The sequence below is a fragment of the Stegodyphus dumicola genome, chromosome 6, assembly GCF_044657685.1.
Source record: "Stegodyphus dumicola isolate Sdum_Otavi_A_Nest chromosome 6, ASM4465768v1".
In the NCBI taxonomy this organism is placed as follows: domain Eukaryota; kingdom Metazoa; phylum Arthropoda; class Arachnida; order Araneae; family Eresidae; genus Stegodyphus; species Stegodyphus dumicola.
Genome location: NC_140773.1, coordinates 69,711,360 through 69,732,378, shown reverse-complemented (window position 1 = coordinate 69,732,378; position 21,019 = coordinate 69,711,360). Strand labels below are relative to the sequence as shown.

Below are 21,019 nucleotides of genomic sequence, written 5' to 3'. Positions count from 1 at the left end.
TAGCAAAGCAGACGTTGATTTTGTCAATATTTAATTCCCGATGAATTGCATCGTTCCTGATGTACCAGTGACAATTTGCCATCTGCCTCAAAGTTATATTTTGTACTTGTTGGCTTCTTTTCATTGTTGTGTCACATAAGAAACCCCAGACAGGACAGGCGTAGGTGATGATGGGACGCAAAATGGATTGAAATACAAGAACTTTATTTTCAATAGACAAACCTGAGTTTCGGGCAATTAGGGGGTTGAGTAATGCTTTACACCCCGAAACTTGTTTAAAGTATATGTAACGTGTGGGGCCCATGTAAGTCTTTGGTCTAAAATGACAGAAAGGTATTTAACTTGCTTGGCCCAGGGAATGCTGATACCATACATTTGGAGGGTGATATCCAAGTCCAGGTTGGTTTTGTAGGTGAAGTAGACAGCTTCTGATTTCTGCACATTGATCTTGATTTTCCATTTTGTCATCCAGGACTCTAGTGCGTGGATGTGTTCCTGTAATGTTTGTACAACTGCGGCCATAGACGCGTTTTGATGGAGGATCGCTGTATCGTCTGCGTAAAGTGCAAGTGTCGTGAGGGGGTTGTCTAGTCTAGTCTAGTCTGTGCAACTATAGCCGAAATGTTGCGCGGCTGCACAACTTGTCCGGCTCTTGAAAATAAGCCCTAAGGGCACATGACGTTGCAGTTTCTTGACAAGTTTAGGTGAGGGGGTTGTGTGGGATGTCGTTTGTATAAATGTGGGGAAGAGCAAGCTTCCCTGTGGCAAACCCGCCAGGGTTGCTTTACGTGTAGAGTGGGTATTGTTATGACGAACGACAAAGTATCTATCGTAAAGATAGGAATTAATGATGTTTATGATGTAATCTGGGAAACCCAGGGTGATTAGTTTGTAAATGAGGCCCTGTAACCATACACAATGAAAAGCTTTCGATATATCGAGGAAGAGAGCTCCAGTGATTAATTTTTTCTTGAATCCATCCGCAATCAGCTCCGTCACTCTGTAAAGTTGATGCGTGGTAGAATTTTTTCGTCTGAATCCATACTGCTCTTGAACCAAGATGTTTTTTTCCTGCAGAAAATCATGGATTCTTGCCAGGATAACAGCTTCCGCGATCTTGCTTAGGGTTGATAAGAGACTTATAGGTTTGTAGGGGGCTGCGTAGGTTGGATCTTTACCCGGCTTCAAAATCGGTGCTATAATTGCTGTCTTCCAATTGGTCGGGAAGTGCTGAATTTTAAACATGATGTTGATGATTTTCGTAAATTTACAGAGCATCTCGGGTCCCATTTCTTTTATCATCTTGTTGCTAATTTTATCCAGTTCTGGACTTTTACGATTTTTCCTCTTCTCGATATAACTACTAACTTCGGAAGGCATGATTAAGGGTGTGTTGTTTGTGTGTGTTCTTGACTGAAATTGTGTATTGAGGGAGGAGACTAAGTGTTCTGTTTGTGGGTGAGAGATGTTGTGTGTACGAAATTGAGAAGCATAGTTTTCTGCAATAGACTCAGCTTTCTCAAAATCAGTGTAAGCGATCCCGTTGGGGCCGTTAATGGGCGGAATATTGGTGTTGCGTCTCTTATATTTAGAAAGCGCATTCCAGATCGAATTAACATCCGCTGGAAGCGGTTCTAAATGTCTAGCCCAGTCATGTTGTGCATGTTTTTTTATTAGAGTCCTGACTTGCTGATTTAGCTGGTTTAATAAAACTTTATCAGAGGGACATCTGAATTTTTGCCATTGTTTACGTGTGTGGTTCCGTCTTCTGATCAGTTCTCTGATGTCACTGTTTTCATATCTCTTGTCTGCTCTTGCAGTTTTGCTGTTTTTGAGGAGTGCGTCATGCAGCTCTTCTGTGAATTCTTCAGTAAGGGCGTCTAACTCATCTCTCGTTTGTATTGAATGTGTTGGGTACTGGGTGTTGTTTAGAGCTTTGGCATATCCTGCCCAGTTTGTAATAAGGGCTCTTTTGTGTGGTGTACTGTAGGTATTGGTATTGACTTCCCTTATCACAGGACTGTGATCAGATGACATTTCAGTTAAACTTTCAATATAACTCGGTGAGTTAATATTTTTCAGGATGAAAAAGCCAATGACCGATGGTCTACCAATCCCACAGTGTGTTGGTTTATCAGGAAAAGTTAGGTTAATATTGGCCTCTTGGCCAAATTGACTAATAATGCGTCCATGTTGATTAATATCCTAGCAATTCCACTCGCGGTGGTGTGCGTTGAAATCTCCACCTATAATGACTCGATTGTTGATATTAAGTAGTGTTTGCAAATCTGTTTTCACAGTATTTGTAGGTGTGTGTATAGGATAATAGGTGGAGATAATAGTGATTGGTCGTGATGTGTTTGGGGTGAGTGTAATAGCTAGGGCTTTAATTGCTAAACGCTGTGGTAGTGGTGTGACATAATGAGAAATGGAGCGCTTGATCAAAATGAGTAATCCACCTCTTGCATTTCCTCTAGGTGCGTATCTGCCAACAGTTGATCTGTCCCATCTGTGTGTGACATAATTGCAGGCTCTAAAATAATTTTGAGGGCCAAGCATGTGTTCTTGTAGGAGTAGAATATCAGGGGCAAATTCGTGTAAAAACTCCTTGAGCTCGTAAGCTTTCGGGAGCAATCCATTTGCGTCCCACGTAATAATAGTTAAAGACATATTTTGATTACCCTGATACATTATGGATTTCGTTAACTATTTCAAAAAATAAGAACATTTTATCTACAGGATCCGTTAATTCTCTCAGCTTAGGCATGAAAGTTTTAAATACATTATCATTATCTTTATGTTATGAATTCCAAAAATATTATTAAATTCTGCTATATTCTTAACAAAGCTTACAAATTCTGAGCATTGATTTTTCTCCTGGGGAGAACTAGAGTCATTGTTTTCAGAAGAGATTTGCTTAACATTGTTTACATTAGAAACATTTAAATTTTTCAGTGCCATTACTAATATCAGCAACATTGAATTGTACATTATTCTTAATTGACTGGTTTGGTGCAGCAATAGTCGAACTGGGGATTTGCATATTAGCTTTATCTTTAACATTTGGAATTTGATTCCTTGTCATAGCTGCATATAATATTCCATTTTTTATAGTGCTATCTTTTTTCTGTTGGTTACCCTTATTTTTAGGGAACCTTTCGCATCCACGGTACGACGCGACGTGATTTTTTTGACAATTGCTGCATTTTGGTTCTTCAATGCGTCCCTTAGTTGGACAGTCCATAGTCTTGTGTTCTAATGAGCATTTCACACATCTAGGTGTGAAGAAGCAGTTCTCCGAAGAATGGTGCCACTTTTGGTAATTATAGCACTGTGGCATCTGGTTCTTGGATACGTACTTCTCCACCGTCACAGCAAACAGTAGCAATTCAGTCACACGAAAAATTTTATCAGACTTGTCATTTTTCATCACTTGCACCAGAAATAATGCATGGGGGCCCGCGTTCTCCGTCTCGTCAGTTAAGTCACCTTGCTTATGGCGAATCCTTTGGCTGCCAGTTCATTTGCTATGTCATCAGTTTTCGTAGTGTTTCACAATCCTCTAAAAACTACTTTAATGGGTCGAGCGTAGTTAGCATTAGTCACATAATGTTCGATCTTTTTTTCTTGAAATAGAGCACTAAGAATTCTGTGATCCTCGGCTGTTCGTGGTAGAATTTTAAGCAGCTCAACCATTAACTTTTCCGAGAAATTTTGATTCAGTCATTAAAGCCAAATTTTTGAGAAATTCCTCGTGTTTATATTTACCCGGTTTAACCATTATGGGTGGGACAGTCTGAGACTGGGTATTTGTCAGCTGCTGCTGCATTACCTGTTGACTGGGGGTATCATTACTAGCGATTTCAGTATTATCAACATTTAACACATTAAATTTATTATTACTTTCTACATTCAAAGGTACTTTTTCTAATTTTTGCAGTTTTGCAGTTTTAGTTGGTAGTTTAAAACCGTCATCATCAATTTTCTTATGACTACTATTAATTTTACGTTTTACCAAAACATCACTATTTTTTCTCTTAAGAGTAAAAACACTTTGGGTGCCAATGCCTGAATTACAAGGAAGATTACATTTACCTTTTATATCTGCAGCCTGGGCCTGGAGCATTTGTAGAGCTTTCTGGAGTGGTTCCGTGGTCATATCCGGATCCGTGACCGGGCGTAACTTCTGACATTCAGTAATCGTAGTCTTGATCGCAGCGATCTTGACTTCCAAATCGTTGTGAAGATTAATCCAGTAATCATGATCGTTAGTATCCAAAATATCCGCTTGTGGTAATCCAACACAGCTTTCCCTGATAGAAAGCGACTCCGCAGGGCGCTAATATCCATCGAGGAATTGGCATCGTCGTTCGTTTCACTCATCGCAGTCGGAGCGCTTATGATGAGCAACCTACACTCCCGAGGATGAAGGGGTCCAGGGTTCAAGTCCCGGCAATGGCAGGAACTGTGTAAATAGTTTAGGGAGTTTAAAAGTGAAGGAGATCATCTCCTCAGCTGTAAAAGTCATGTTCATTCTCATCTGAGAGGAAAGAGGCTAATTTTGAAACATTGTATGGAAAAGATAATAACAATTATCAGTATTTCTTATACAGATCTGCTTCAAAATCAGTTTTGTGTCTCAATCGCAAGAGTTAACAATAGATTTCTGACTTCAGCTTTATTGTTACCGCATAGCAGTACTCGACAGCGTACTGCTCGTTTAAGGGTGGTAACAATGAAATCTGAATGATGTCTCACACATCCAGTATTTATCAGATATAGAACTACAGTGAGTTTCATCTGTTTTGACATTGGAAAAGCCGGTTGGTGTATTTCGATGGATTTCCTGAAGAGATAAAAACTGCGATACACGTGTGGCTATAGTCGTAACCAAAAGAATTCTTACCAAGATTCCATGCACGTCTGAAGTGTTGGCATACGTGCTTTGCACGTCATTCAGACTGCGTCAAAAATAATAAATGTATAGTTTTTCCTACATTTTTATCATTTTCTTCAAAAGGTTTTCATATGTATCACCCTCGCATATTGTTTTATACTTTCATATAGTAATAGATCTAGTTTTTTATTAGCAAGAAAGGTTTTTCGTATTAAAAAATAAATAAATGCATAAAATAAATAGGAAACTTACAAACATTTTTAAGTGCCTAGCACATACCAAACCATCACCGCCATTATTACCGGGTCCACAGCAGACTAGAAGAGTTCCTTTCCTTGACATTTCTTGCAAGGGATACGTTTTTGCTATAGCAGTAGCTACACTCAAGCCTGCTAATTCCATGAGCTGATCCACACTGAACTTATATTCGTTAAACAATTCTTGGTCAATTTTTATAGCTTCATCTTGGCTGAAATTTGAAAAGGAACATTGTAGAATTTTTGTATCACAATAAACTAAATCTTTCAGCATTAAAAAAAATGATAACCGAACATTAAATATATATATATTTGAAAATATTTGGAATTTATAAACTGAATATTACAACTCATATCATTCATGTGATTCATATAAATTCATAATTAATAAAGAAATGAAGCGAAATATAATGTTACTAACAGAGCTGTGGAGTAGGAATCGGAGTTACGCAGATTTTGGGTTAAAAGGAATCGGAGCTGGAGTCGCTATCTAGTTTTTGTTGGACAGTTTGAATTTGAAATGAAATTAAAGTGAATTGAAAAAGAATTAATGACAAACTGAGTTATTATTTTTATTTATGGACTATATTAATAATATTTTGTTACTTCCATTTGATTAATATATTGAATATTAATAAATAAAAAAAAACGGGTGGATGATGGATGTGATATTTGCCATTATTCATTAAACTGATTTATTTAGTTATTTCTTCAGCTAATAGATGGTATTATTGTAGCATAATTAACAAGAAAAAGGTGTTCACGGCTGCAAAATGCATCAAATGCTACAAATCTCATTGTACCCACGCTACAAATCTAGCATGTTAGGCAAAGTACATATTTGATTATAAAGAGGTTGCTAGAATTAAGAACTTTTTTAGAAGATGTAGATAACCCTATGTTTACTAACAGAAATGTTTTACTAACAAAATTAAAAATTACTAACAAAATTAATAAATTAATGTTTTACTAACAGAAAGACTGTGGAATGATCTTGCAGAATTAGAATCTCTTCTTTCTGCACCCTTATATAACCACAAAAATGCTACAGTCTTAATCTTAATGGAGGGCTTATTGCAGAAGGGTTCATTCCTTCAACGAATAAATGAGAAACTAGTTTGTTAGACAATGAGATCTTGCTAGATTAAATATAAGTAGATCATAAACACCGAATTTTGTTGGATGACGAACAAATTAAAAAGGCAAAGAAAGCCATCTATGAACTTTCGCTAAGAATGAAATTATTCTCAGAACAACTGGATTATTCAAATCAAGACAGTCAAACTTCAGAGATTACAACTGAGTCTCTATCAACCTCTTCCATTGATGAATTAGATTCTGAGAAATATTTGGATAATATTGAAAAGGATAAGGCAAAGCGAATGAAAGTAAAGAACCAAGAGACTTTAGATATAAAAATGAAAAAGTAGAAACAAGATTTAAGATTTCTACACAGCCCTTGAAGAAATAGAGAAATATGATCGCTCTTGCAAGGCACCTCTTTTAGAACCTACACAAATCTATCCTGAAAAGTTAAAAGTAGTAGCCTTAACAGTAACAACTCTTCCTCCTCCTGAAGTTAGAGTGAAAAGACTATTTTCAGCTCTGAAGTTTATCAGATCGGATCTACGGTCTTTATCAAAGAAGATCTTGCCGAAGCTATGCTGTTTCTTAGAAATTACTAATGCCAGTTTTTCCATTTCATAATAAATGCTAATTAATATAAATAATCTGCTATGCCATCATATTTTGTATCATCTATAACTTCTTTTATATTAAACAAATAAGCTGTAACACATGTGTACATGTTTAAATGTATATGAGGGCGTTGGAATCGGAGTCACAGTCGGAGTCTTTAAATTTCCATTTAGTCACAGCCGGAGTTTTAAAATTTCCAGTAGTCAGAGTCGGAGTAAGTCATTTTCCCTATCGACTCCACAGCCCTAGTTACTAATGGATGTCAGTTACACTACTAACTACCATAAATGCTAATTAATATAAATAATCTGCTATGCCATCATTTTTTGTATCATCTATAACTTCTTTTATATTAAACAAATAAGCTATAACACATGTGTATATGTTTAAATATATATGAGGGCGTTGGAATCGGAGTCACAGTCGGAGTCTTTAAATTTCCATTTAGTCACAGCCGGAGTTTTAAAATTTCCAGTAGTCAGAGTCGGAGTAAGTCATTTTCCCTATCGACTCCACAGCCCTAGATACTAATGGATGTAAGTTCCAGTACTAACTAATCGATCAGACAATGAAGTTACTTTACACAAAATTAAAAGAGAAAAAAAAACGAAGCAGAGGTATAAACTTTTTCTACAGTTCCTTCGGTGAAAGCTGATATGGAAACAACCTGATCGAACTTTTTGATGAATACAAAGTATCTATCTGGCATTCGTCTATCGATTATTATTTTGTACATCAATGTTTCCGCTGATTTGGGAATGGCTCACTGAAGTTTATTTTTATAGCTTGATCCAGATCTTCATCAGGGACAACTGACAGACGTCCACTAAATGACTGACCTATGTACATCTGTCTCCAATCCAGAAATTCTGAAACTTAATGACGATAGACACAACCGTCAACTGCATTCTCTCTGTACACTTGACAAAGGCAAAAGCAAATTACGATTGCAGTACAGCCTTTATCAAACCTTTCAGTGCACAGTGTCTGATATATTCCTCATGGCTAGCGATTTTAAGCCGTTAAATGCACGAATTACACTGATGGTACCTTCGAAAGCTCCAATGCCCCATTCTTTAAGATCTCAGTAACTCAACATAATCTGTGACGTAAGTTCCTCTAGTCACAATTTGCACCTACCAAATTGTGGTGAAACCTATGGTGGTATTAAATGTTAAATAGTATCTGTCGGTGAATACTTGACCTAAAATGTGCTTTAAGCTAAAATCATCTGCCTCTAAGGTAAATCTTTAGGTGCACTGATATGCCTTATTGCTCATTTGCATGTGGTTAGGTTGTTGTAATACAGCAAAACATAAGAGGGCTACCTACCTAAGGAAAAAGTAGCCTTCGCAGAGGATTATTAAGGAATATCTAAAAACACACATTACGCCATCTCGAATTGTCACTATTCAGCGGTGTTAGCTATTCGGCCACTGATGGGGTTAATGATTTTATATGATGTTTTACGTATGTTCAGATTTATAGGGCAGTCAGTATTGTGTGGCTTGAAACAAGGAAATTTATTAGGAATCGAAACATAAAGAAAATACAAAGAATGTAGATTTTAATTGCGCAATTTTTGGAGAGAAAGTCAATATCACAAATTGTAAAGAAGTACTAAGTCATTTTCTACTAATATTAAAATTAGTTCAGCCGAAATTTTAACACTTTACAAAAATTAGTAAGGGAATTTCAAGAGCTGTTTCATTTACAAATAACAACGATGCGAAGGCAATAGCATTTATAAACGGGTACTAATAGTAAATTCATCGGAAACAGCAAAACCGCGATTTAAAAATGATTAACCTAAGCATGCCTTTCTTAAGCACCTATTTTAATATTCAAAATGTAAGAGAAAATTATAAACATGAATAAAGCATAATATTCATTAAAAGCAATTAGCATAACACACTGCACACATAGATATAATGAAAAGATAAGGAATAAAATTCGATAATAAAGGAAACGAAGGAACATAATGCCCTGCTGAAAGAAAATCACTAAGCAATAGCAAAGGAAATGAATTTATTAAAAGACCGAGCAAAATTTATTAGGATAAAACACAAAAAATTTTTCTTGAACATGAAAACTGTTGGAGATACCATTTTATGGTAATTACATCGTAATAGCATTTTATATGCTGAAAAAAACGAGCTGTGCCATATGGTTCGCACAGAAATTGAACTCGCAACATACACCTAATATTCAGTCGTTTTCCTGCGCCATAGGAAAAAAGTAACTTCAGAAGAAAATTAAAAAAATTTTTTTTTTTTTTATTTTGCCAGGAATGTAACTACTTTGTAATCAAAATACGGAGTGTGCATAATTTAATTACAGGATAACAAAATTATATTGAAACGCAATTTTATGAAGTAACCAGAAGTAATTTATATCAATATAATCCTTAGTTCAAGAAATTTCATTTATTCTAATTTATAGGAATGGCAACGGAGAACTTGTTTGTTTACAGACAAACTGGCGTAATATAATAAAAACGCAATATGCCATTTTTTGGTTATGGGAAACGAAATCTCCGAAAAGAGTTCAGAGGCGATTTCGACATGAATTTAATAAACCTGCACCAAAGGAATAATGAATTAAAAGACGATTTTAAAAACAGTTTCGAGAGACCGGACATATTTTGCACAAAGGAGATGCGGGCAGGACATCAAGAGTTAGTTGATGAAAATGTTTCCGCCATTCAAGATGCGTTTAAGCGGAGTCTCAGTAAATCCATTTGTCGTGCCAGCCTGCACACAGGAATTCCAGGTAGACTGTTTATAAAATTGTTTCTGAACGGTCGAAACTGACTGCGTATAGAATACAAATTTGTCAACAAATGAAACCTAATGGTCAAGTCATTCCTAAGGAATTTTTTGTAGACATTCTTAACCGTATTACTAATGTTGATCAGTTTCTTCAGAAAATCGTATTGAATGACGAAGCAGCATTTCACGTTTCAGCAGAGGTTATAATCGATTTAACTGTAGGATTTCGGTATAAGAAAACATGCATCTTGCAAGGGAAACTGAACGAGGTAGCCCGAAAATTGAAATTTGGTGTGGACTAACTCACAACAAAGTGACTGGTATCTTCTTTTCCCACAAGTCATCAATCAATTCGAATGTTTACATGCTGAGATCGTTTGCTGTACTGCAATCAAAAGAAAGACAGCCAAACGTTTTTCCCAACAAAATGGGACCCCAGTCACTGCGCTACACATATATGTGATTTCCTTGATGAAACAGTCCCAGATCGTTGGATTGGTAGAGGTGAGCCAATTCGATGGTCACCCCGTTTTTCGGGCATTACAACACTTTTTTTCTCGATATACCTAAGGAATTGAGTTTATTTTGCAGAGATTCGCAGCATCGAAGAATTAAAAATCGAATCACAGGAACAACTACCCTGACACCGCAAATGCTTAATAACGTCGAGAGGGAAATCCAGAACAGACTTCATATTCTCTGAGCAACTAATGGCATTTAGCAACATTTTTAAGTGTATTAATATAAATTCTTTGAAGTGATAAATAAAACTCAGTAAGTCTTTTTCTCTATCTGTTATTCTGTATTATATTATTTAAAACCTATCTTTTTCCGGTGAATAAATTATGGCTATCATGTATGATCTAATACAAAATGCTTAGAAGCACCGAAAGCACATTGGACTCCAAGTTCTGGAATGTATATTATGCCGTGAAACAGTCCACAGTTTGCAACAGCATGCATTTGTCAAACAAGAAATCAAGCTGATATAGTAAATTTCACTGCAAAGGTAGTTCTGTTTCTTTTTCAGGAAAACTTCAAATTGCAGTCTATCACCTCGAAGAGTTTATGATTAAAGTTTCAAAAGGTTAAAATAAATAATAAAAACTTCAAAATTCTAAACACTGTAATTTAATTGTCATATGCTGGTTTTAGTTTAATGTCCAAAATAATTTGAATATTCATTAAACAATATTGAATATTCATTAAATAAATAAATAAGATTATTCCTCTAGTTTTAAAAATTAAAAGCTCTGTAATTTAAGATATAGAACATAAATCAAACATTTAAAAAAAGCTGCTAAAATAACAGTGCCAGATTGTATGAAACAAAACTTTGAATGATAGTTAAAAACTTCATAATAAATTACCGTCATTGTGGGAAACCTATTCACTTACTCATAGAGGACAAGATTTATTCATACCGCAACTGTGTATTTATTGCATTGGTTCGCTTGCACATGAGGTTTGCGATGAATATTTCCCTAAAGAAGTGGTAATTTTTACGTTGCCATGCCGCAAAACCCACTTATTGAAAACAATCAACATTTCGAAAAGTCTCCCTTCGGTTTTTTAAAAATATTTTTGAAAATCGCTGCTTATATTCATATACAGTCAAACCTCACAACAACAAACCCTTAGAAATGAAGAATGAACTTTTTGGTTCCATCCAATTTCCTGTATATTCGAATGTTATTAGGGTATAGCGAACCCCCAAATGCATAAAAATCGGATATAAGGTATAGGGTATTTCTCCCTTCTTTCTAGCGTGCCTTCGTGGTGTAGTGGTTCTGCACACTGGGCAGGTATTCCGGAGGTCCGTGGTTCGATTCCCGGAAAAGGCGATTGCTCATTTTTCATCTTTCCTGCTTCCAAAATAAATAAATAAATAAATACTTAATGTCTCTATAGTGGCGCCCGAACTAAAAGGGTGTTGGATGATGTTCTCCTCACCCAGGATTTGGCGATGGGTCCCCTAAAAACCTAAGTCACCCTTTAAAAGAGGGAGTATAATTTCTCCCGCCTTCTTAGCCTGCCTTCGTGGTGTAGTGGTTCTGCACACTGGGCCGGTATTCCAGATGTCCGTGGTTCGATTCCCGGCGAAAGCGATTGCTCATTTTTCATCTTGCCTGCTTCCAAAGAAATCCTAATGTCTCTACAAAGGAACTTTGTGAATATCTTGGACTGAACATTTTTTGTATTTTTCAAACTTTTTTCCAAACTTCTGCAATTTTCAAATGAAAAATAACTAACCAAAAATTCGCCCTGTTTAAAGAGTTATAATATTGAAATACACTTTTTAGGTTACTGTTCTTTTATCGTTACACCTACCTTTCTCTGAATTCTAAAAAAACGGCTATGCGAAGCAGGTGTAGCACTCAATTTTTAGAAAACGCGAACATACAATAAAAATATCTTATGAGAACAAACATACCGTGTCATGCATTGAGCCAAAGTAACATTGGTTCTTTGAGATAAAAGTGTTTGAATCACTACTTTTCCATTCGATTGAAAATGCGTATTCCAAAGAGATATCGGTATTGTAGGATGAGCTTTAAATTACGACTTTTATGCTAAGTAATTTTTTATGCAAAATTATCAATGTATGGTGAAACGAAAAAAAAATCCAGTAACCGCAGGAAGTAATAATTGTAATTATTAATTATGTTTTTTTCAAAAATCAAAGTTACTACAAACATGTTTTAAGAAATGAGACAACGCTAATCACTCTTTCTGTGTGATTCATCAATCAATTTTTACACTATTTTGTGAAATACTCCACTCTTTTTCTTATCAGATCGATTATAGGGAACCAAATTTTTTTGATCGCTCTTGAAGTATGTTAAAAACAGGATTCGACAACGTAATAAAAATGTTTGATGCGAGATGATGTAGGTACATGAAGATAAAGCTTGTGCATAAATACGTAGCACTTTTTTTTTTTTTTTTTTTTTTCTTGCTAACAAAATATTCTTGAAGTACGGAAACTCTTAGCTGGAAATTTTTGCCTACACGTCCATATAATCTACATAAGTCAAGAATTTCGTTCAGAAACAGTTGTTACATTTAATGCGTTCAAAACACGCTTTCAAATAAAATCAATATTTCTTAATGTTTTTACCATGAGTGTAAAAGAAGAAGAAAATTGACAAACCAATTACATCAACAAAAAACCTGCATATCTTCTGGGATGGAGGAGAAAACCAGTTAATTAAAGTTTTAAAGATGCATAGGGTACAGCGACGTTGCAGTCAATTTATCATTTACTCTACAGAAATTTGCTTCCTTTCAATCGGCCACGATGGCAACTATACCTTTATGCGTTATCTTCCCCGTCAAAATTTTTATTACATACAGCATAATAGGGATAGTTAGACTTCATGAAAGTAGGAGACGCATATTAAAATTCGGGAATGTTCAAGCGCCATAACTCTGTATTTATATCATTTTAAAAGCAGTGAATCAAATTTTGAACGGAAAGGAGCGTTTGCTACAATGAATTCACATTTTAATGTAGTTTCATAAAAATATAAATACATAATTTTTATTTCACCTGACGTGTATTGTGAAGCGTTAATCACAAAAAAATTATTTGAATAAAAATCGTCTCGGATGACGAAAGATATCTCCGATTACGAACGCTCAAGTCGGCAACAAATGATTTTCAAAGGTATTTTGAGGTAATCTGTAACAGAATTAACATTCAAAGACTTCGAGAAACATCTTTTTAATATTTACTGTTACCTAACACCAGCGAAGGCGTATAAAAGCTACTGAAGGTCCAGAAAAAATTGAAACTCCTTCAGAACAGGAAACAAAAGGCAATTGTGGAGGAAGTGTCTTCAGCAGGAAAAAAACTGAGAAAAGTAATTTAGTTCTCAGATACACAAAATTTGAGCAAAATGGGATAGGTGCAATATTTCATGCAAATGATATTTGAATTCTGATAAAACAGCATCAACCTACAGTAAAGCAGCTTCAGTGACAATGCTACGTTTTAGGAATATTTTAAGATGTAGACAATAGCAAATAACTATGGGCAAATTTTAAGCAAAAGAGTCCAAATGGGTCTCAAGCAGACTCCAGTGGCGCTAATATTCAGAGAAAGGATAAAAGAAGATGCCCCAAGAAGACAGATGCCTAATGTTTTGTGAAAAGGGATTTCTGATTCAAATAGTAAACATGTCTTCCCTTTCTTTTCATCACTTTCATTTATGCCGTTCACTACCATACTGTTATGTAGAGAAATTATCTGATAGCGTTATAAAAATTAGGTGAATGATTTTATGATTTATGGGAATCTTAATTTTTATTTGATTATGAATTATTTATTTTAAGGCTTTAATTTTGGGGAAAAACAGATGCTTCTGGGAATATTATTTAGTTTAAAAGAGTATTATTTATTTTCCTCTATTTGCAAATCTTGTACAAACTTTTATTCATTGTGAAAGAAGCAGGGAAAGGGAGGCAATTTTTGCCAAGTCATGATTTCGCGCGCTTTGTCCTTTAGAATGTTCGAGAAAGAATTTTCATTGTTAGTTGACCTTAAGAGAGGAAAGTACGTGACAGAAAGGTCAAAGGTTGCTACTTGTCTTTCAATGTAATTCATTCAGGTTTTTGGCGATTGAGGGTCCGGTTGTTGGCTAAGTGAAGAAGGGCGCGCATGCGCGATCACCCTTATTTCCGCATTCTGGAGTTGAAAGCGCAAATTTTGCCAAAATTAAGGGGGCGATAAGTAAAGCCATAGTGGGAGCCCGCGTTTGTGAAGGAGACGAAGGAAATTCGAGTTGGATTCACTTTTTGACACACTGACTTTTTGGGCTCACTCTCTGACTGACTCGCTGATTTTCGGGCTTGCTGGACAAAATGTAATTACGAAGCGAGATGTTTTCCGGCGGGGAGCGGCAAATATGCTCCCCGGCCGCGTTTGGTTAAGAGGCGAGACTCACTTACTCTTGGACTCGCTGACTTTCGGGCTTGCTGGACTTGTGGACGTTGCTCTTGAAAACTGGCTTGAAGGAAAATTCGAGTTGGATTCTCTCTCTTACTGACTGGCGGGTGGAACTTACTTGGGACGTTACTCGTGAAGCTTGCTCTTGGGATGAGTAAGAACAGGCGAGCCGTAATTGCCTAGAAAAAAACGTTTCTGACCTGAAGCTGAAAACCCTCTTCCTTGCGGCGTGCTGGTAAAGAGGCGAAATTTGAACGAGTTACCTGCGTGTTGACATAGGACTTTCAGGACCAAGCGGATAGCCGTCCTGGGCAGCAGTGCTCCTGTTTCTGTTCTACAGTGGGAATTGGCGCCTACATTTTTAGAACCAGTGTCAAGATGAGCCCGGCCGACATTAACGCTTGATAAGATACGAGTCCTCCACTTCGAAATGTCCCCTCAAGATAAGATTTATTTTCTTTGGTGTGTTTGAACTTTAGGCAAGTTTTTCAAAAACGTCCTTAGCAGTAAAAACAACGTCGAATCTAAAATTTAACTCTCAGGCCTTAAATTGTTTCCCTTTCCTTTCTTTTAACTTACCAGACAAACCTTAAGTTTTTTTTTATGAATTTAAATGAAAAGACTCTCAGATGAGGTTAAGATTTTTCTTATTGTGATGTAATTGAATAAACTGATATTTAATCTGGAACCTCTTACAGTATGTTTTCTTTATATATTTAATATGTTTTTTCCTATATTTCTTGTATATGTTTTTCTTATGTTTTCGATCCTCTCACGGCGCGGTCCCGGGATGCATTTTTTTCACAACGCAAAAATGCTGTACACGTTTCACTATACGATCACTAAAATTTTGTTAGTTGGCAAATTCTTAAGAGTTTAGTTTTCCTCCCTAAGAGGAAGTAGAAACCTTTTCACGGCAAGTAGTTTCATATTTAACATTTAATATATATGAATTTAAGATATAACATTGGTCAAGATGTCCCAAGAGCAGATAAGTTTTATTTATTTTATTTTTTTGTTTGAACTTTAAATCCTCTCACGGCAAGCAATATAACAATTTGATGCCGTGACGTCTGCTTAGTGAAGGATCGAACCAGTAACTTATTTTTTGAATTTATTTACTTTGTATAACTTACTGTTTTATGAAAGTGTTAAATTTTATGTGTGAGGACTAATTAAGGTTTTGATTTGAATTATGTTTGCTTACTGGTTACTGCAGGATATTAATTCTCTAATTTAATTTAAGACTTGAATTTAAGATTAGTTAAACTGTTTTGGTATAATATTAACCAAAAAGATAGTGTTTTAGTACGTGTGATTCAATGATTTCATACTGTGCATGTTAGGTTGTTTACTAGTACAAAAGTATTAGGTTTTAAGAAGGCTTGCGAATTTCAAATTTTGAGGCTTTCGAAATACTCAGTATGTTTTAGATGTAATGATCGATACTTATGTTTTCTGTAAAAGTACCGGAGTTGTCAATGAGTGGAGGTTCTTTTAAGTTTTGCGCGTAACTGGCAGCTGATTAAATTAGCTTGACAATTTGGAAACTTTTTGAATGATTCAAAACTATTAGAGGGCGATATGTCGAAGAAAACGCGCCGTTCTACTAGACAGCTTGACCCATCAGTAGAGATGTTGGAAGAGACAGCCCCGGGCGTAAAGGGTACTTCAGTTTTTGGCTTGGACCCACTGGAGTCAGTTCCTATTTTTACGGGAGGAGAAAATAGCATTAGCCTAGCTGATTTTTTAGATAGACTCGAACTGATAGCATCACATGTAGGATGGACGGAGTCAGATAAAGTTACGGTAATTCGGGTTAAACTTGGGGGGGGGGGGGGAAGCCGCGGAATTTGTTAGGAATAATCCGCGTTTGAGGAGCGAAGCTGGTTTTTCCTACCTGGTAGGTGCCTTGAAGGACAGGTTTACAACAGTTCAAAGTCTACATTCCCATATTCGCTCCCTTATACAGGCATTTCAAAAGCCGCGGGAGTCAGTCAGACAATTCGCTGCGCGTATCGAGGCTTTATCTTATAAAACAGTGCCAGTAGAAAGGATGGGCGATCCGGCAGCAGAGACTCAGAGACAGGAATTGCTATTATCTGTTTTTCTAGAAGGATTGCATTTGCACCTTAGACGTCTGCTTTTGCCCCATAATCATAAATCATATGTAGCAGCGAAAAACCACGCAGTTTTGGAGGAAGAGATGTGGATAAAAAACCATGCTGAGGCAGATTTTCAGTCAGCGGAAGTTAAGGCGGTCCATACTACGGGTACGGTAAATTCCAAGGACACTCTTTGTGTTTCTGGTGATAATGTAGAGCTTGTAGAGGCTATTCGATTGCAACAACAGAACTTAACCCAGTTGACACAGATGATGAATACTTTGCAGAGCCAAATGCAATCTTTGATGGTGCATAATCCTCGGTCGAGATCCTTACAGCCTAGATGTTTCCGTTGTAACCGGGTAGGACACATAAGCAGAAATTGTTATGTAAATGGCAGGTCTAATAACGAGCAGGGTAGATCAGATCACAGATTTCGACAAAGAGAGGCAGGAACGGCGAATACACTTAATTCTCATATGGCACCCGAACATTTGACGGTAGCATCTCAGGATCGAGGTGCAACTGGTAGCAAATTGAATCACCAAGCTCAGACATTTAATTTAAACTAGAAAAGGGTGGGGAGAAACACGCTTCCATTTCTTCCTCGAATGCCCTTTTGGAGGTGCCATCCGTCTTTGTAGTCACTACAGGAGAATCTTCATTACCAATAGTAGAGGGTTCTATATTACAGACAGAAATTAAATTTTTGATAGATTCGGGGGCAACGGTTAATATTATAGAGGAAAAAATTATTGCAGGGTTAGGGGATAAAGTTTCATTTTCTCCTTGTAAACTTTATTTAAAAGGAATTTCTAATCAGAATGTTCTAATCACACGAAAAGTTTCACTTCCCGTAGTATTTGCAAGGCAGGATTTTTCCTGTTGATTTTCTCGACAAGGATTTTTCTTTGCACTATGGTGCCATTTTAGGAACACAGTTTTTACTTGATAATGCACTCATGCTGGATTTTAGCACTAAACAATTACTTGGGCAAAATTTTGCTTTACGTTGGTGTGACAGTTCAAACTGTCTCTTTCCGAGACTGATAGATTCCTTGGATTATTGCTATGCAGTTCGTAAACATAAACTTTTGCCGTTTTCTGAGAATATAGTAAAGGTAATTGCTCCTACGTTTAATGATTCGCATGACACAGTCCTATTAGAGCCGATTGATAAAAACTCTCATAGTAAATTCTCTGTGGCAAGATCAGTTAATTTAAATAATGATTCTAAGACTTTTAACGTTAAGATAGCAAATTTTACTCCACAGACTATTCATATTAACAAAAGAACTAAGTTAGCATCTATTCTTCCTGTTACTGTGTCTTCAATAGAAACTGCTTGCGTGAATAACACGACGACCATGGAGAAAGGAGAGGATTTTGAGTCGTGGGGGGGGGGAGAATTTGACCTTTCTCACTTGTCACCGGATCAGCAGCAGCACCTGACTAAGCTTTTAAGCCATTACAATGACATTTTCGCTTCTTCTTTAACTCAGCTAACGGGGTGCGATACAATTCTACACAATATTAACCTTAAGGATAGTATTCCGGTTCGACAAAAGCCATACAAAGTGCCTTTTCATCTTCGCGAGGAATTAGATAGGCAAATAACAGAATTATTGGATTCCAATATTATTCAAGAAAGCGATAGTCCATATAGTGCGCCGGTTCTTTTTGTAAAGAAAGCTGATAATACGTATAGATTAGTGACGGATTTTCGGAAACTTAATGAAAAAACTGTTGAAGATTCATTTCCTCTTCCTAATATGCTCGAGCTTGTGGAACAATTGGGTGATGCGAATTTGTTTTCAACGTTGGACTTAACTTCGGGATTTTTCCAAATGAAGATCCACCCGGATGACACATTTAAAAGTGGTTTTTCGACCCCTTCCGGGCATTACGAATGGCTTCGGACACCTTTCGGAATGCGCAATGCACCCAGTTCCTTTCAAAGGCTCATGTCTGTTGTCTTAGCCAATCTGTCCCCGTTAAAAATAGGCATATACATAGATGACATTGTGATAGCTTCGAGTACTTTTGACGAACACCTTGAAAAGCTTAAAATAGTTTTTGACAGACTCAGAAATCATAATCTTAAGTTGAAACCGTCCAAGTGTCATTTTCTCAAAAGCCAAATAACTTATCTAGGATTTAAGGTATCTTACAACCAGATGACAGAAATTTAAAAGTTGTACAAGCATTTGTTCCTCCTCGGAATAGAAAAGAAGTTAGAAGGTTTCTCGGGCTTGTAGGGTTTTATAGAAGATTTATACCTAATTTCGCACAGAAGGCTCTTCCTCTTACACAGCTAACAAAAGACAAAGTTGTATTTAAATGGACCAATGAAGCTCAAAATTCCTTTGACACTCTTAAAAATGAACTTTTAAAGGAACCTATTTTAACTCTACCCAATTTTTCCAAACCGTTTTCGCTTTGTACGGACGCTTCCAATTTAGCCTTAGGAGCTGTTCTTTGTCAGGAGGATGATACTGCGTTCTTGCATCCAATTTGTTACGCAAGCCGGAAGTTAAAAGATCCGGAGACCAGATACAGTACAGTTGAAAGGGAAGTTTTAGCAGTAGTTTGGGCTACTGCCTTTTTTCGCCAGTACCTTTTAGGGAAAAGGTTCACAATTTATTCAGATCAGGCGTCGCTGTCCCACGTACTAAAATTGAAGGATCCCACTTCTCGGATAACTAGGTGGATTATGGGCTTGTCCCAATTTGACTATACAATAAATCATAAACCAGGGAAATTGAACGTAACAGCTGATTTCTTGTCTAGAGCAGTAAATGTAAAGCACCTTGTTCAAAATTCTGTCAGTCCAGACTTATTACAGACGTTCAAAGAAGAGCAGGGTTCAGATATGCATTGTAAGCAGATTATTTCAGATATAAAAAAAAAATTCACTCCTAGTCCTCGTTTTTTGAAATTTTTTATGCGTAATGGCATTTTATATTGTGAATATGCTAAGCAACGTACCCGTTGGCAAAAACTGCACAGGTTGGTTGTTCCACGATCTTTAGTTTCACGTATTCTGCAAGAGCACCACGATTCGCCGGTGGCGGCGCATTCCGGGTTCCATCGCACACTGCAACGTATTCAAAAATCCTTTTATTGGAAAGGCATGTATAGGGACATTCATAATTATGTAAAATCTTGTCATTCCTGTATCGGAAGGAGGGGTCACCGGCCTTTTCACAAGGCTCCTCTTCTGAGAATGCCTGTGGCTTCCCGTCCGATAGAAAGAATAGCCATGGACATTGTTGGTCCCTTACCCATTACTTTACAGGGAAATAAATACATCTTAGTTATCACTGATTATTTTACGAGGTGGCCCGAGGCTTATCCCTTGAAAGACTTTACTTCTGAATCTATCATAGAAAAACTGGAACTTTTTATTTCGGCTCACGGTGTGCCTTTACACGTAGTTACTGACAGGGGCTCGAATTTTATTTCACATGCAATAAAAGAAGTATATCAGAAATTAGGCATCACTAAGCACACCACCACCAGTTACCACCCGCAGTCTGACGGAGTCGTTGAACGCTTAAATGCTACTCTAATAAATTCTCTCAGCCACCTTGTGAGTGAGACGCAGGAAGATTGGGACAGACATTTGCCTTTCGCACTTTTAGCGCACAGAACTGGACGGCATAGCGCATTACTGGACTGCCCAGCATTTTTTCTTTATGGAAGAGATTTAAATTTACCTATTGATTTGTTGACACAAACAGACTTTAAGACTTATCGTGACACAGACACTTATTCAAGGGATTTAATTTTAAGACTCCGCAGGGTTTTCTCTTTAGTAAATAAAAACTTAACGGAAGCGGCTGAAAGACAGGAAAAGATTAGAGACAAGGTTGTTTTTTCAAAAAATATTAAAATAGGGGATATGGTGTATCTTTATACTCCTGTGTTGCGGCCTGGATTGACTAAGAAATTTGCGAAGTTTAATAAGGGTCCATTTAGAGTGGTCGAACAGGTAACCAAAGTGAATTTTAAAATTGAGTCAGTTACGAGCCCACAGCAGTCGCAGGTAGTACATGTGGATAGATTGACAAAGGTACCTGAACGTATAAACTTTCCTTCATTGCAGGCGTGCAACTCTGATGCTCCAGAGAGAATTCATAATCAATGTGCTGATATTCCTTATAACCTGAGACGTAGGGATTCGCAGGGTTTTGTTGCTTACTAATGTAGGGCTTTGCAAACATTTATTTTTGGACTCAGTAAATCAGACTTTAGCGAAATATATACATATAGATATTTTTTTTTTTTTTTTTTTTTTGTTGTTGTATATAGTTTGACTTTTTCAGTTTGGCCAAACG

The 21,019-nt window shown here is 36.7% G+C and overlaps 1 protein-coding gene across 2 annotated transcripts in view; it reads right to left on the bottom strand.

Annotated features, from left to right (window-relative positions):
- Positions 1–21,019, bottom strand: part of Naxe (NAD(P)HX epimerase) — a 105,290-nt gene that overhangs the window by 16,503 nt on the left and 67,768 nt on the right. For both annotated transcript variants that reach the window (XM_085818491.1, XM_085818492.1), the window contains exon 2: positions 5,150–5,366. In XM_085818491.1, coding sequence (XP_085674617.1) covers positions 5,150–5,366 — 217 coding nt within the window. The remainder of the gene's footprint in view (positions 1–5,149; positions 5,367–21,019) is intronic.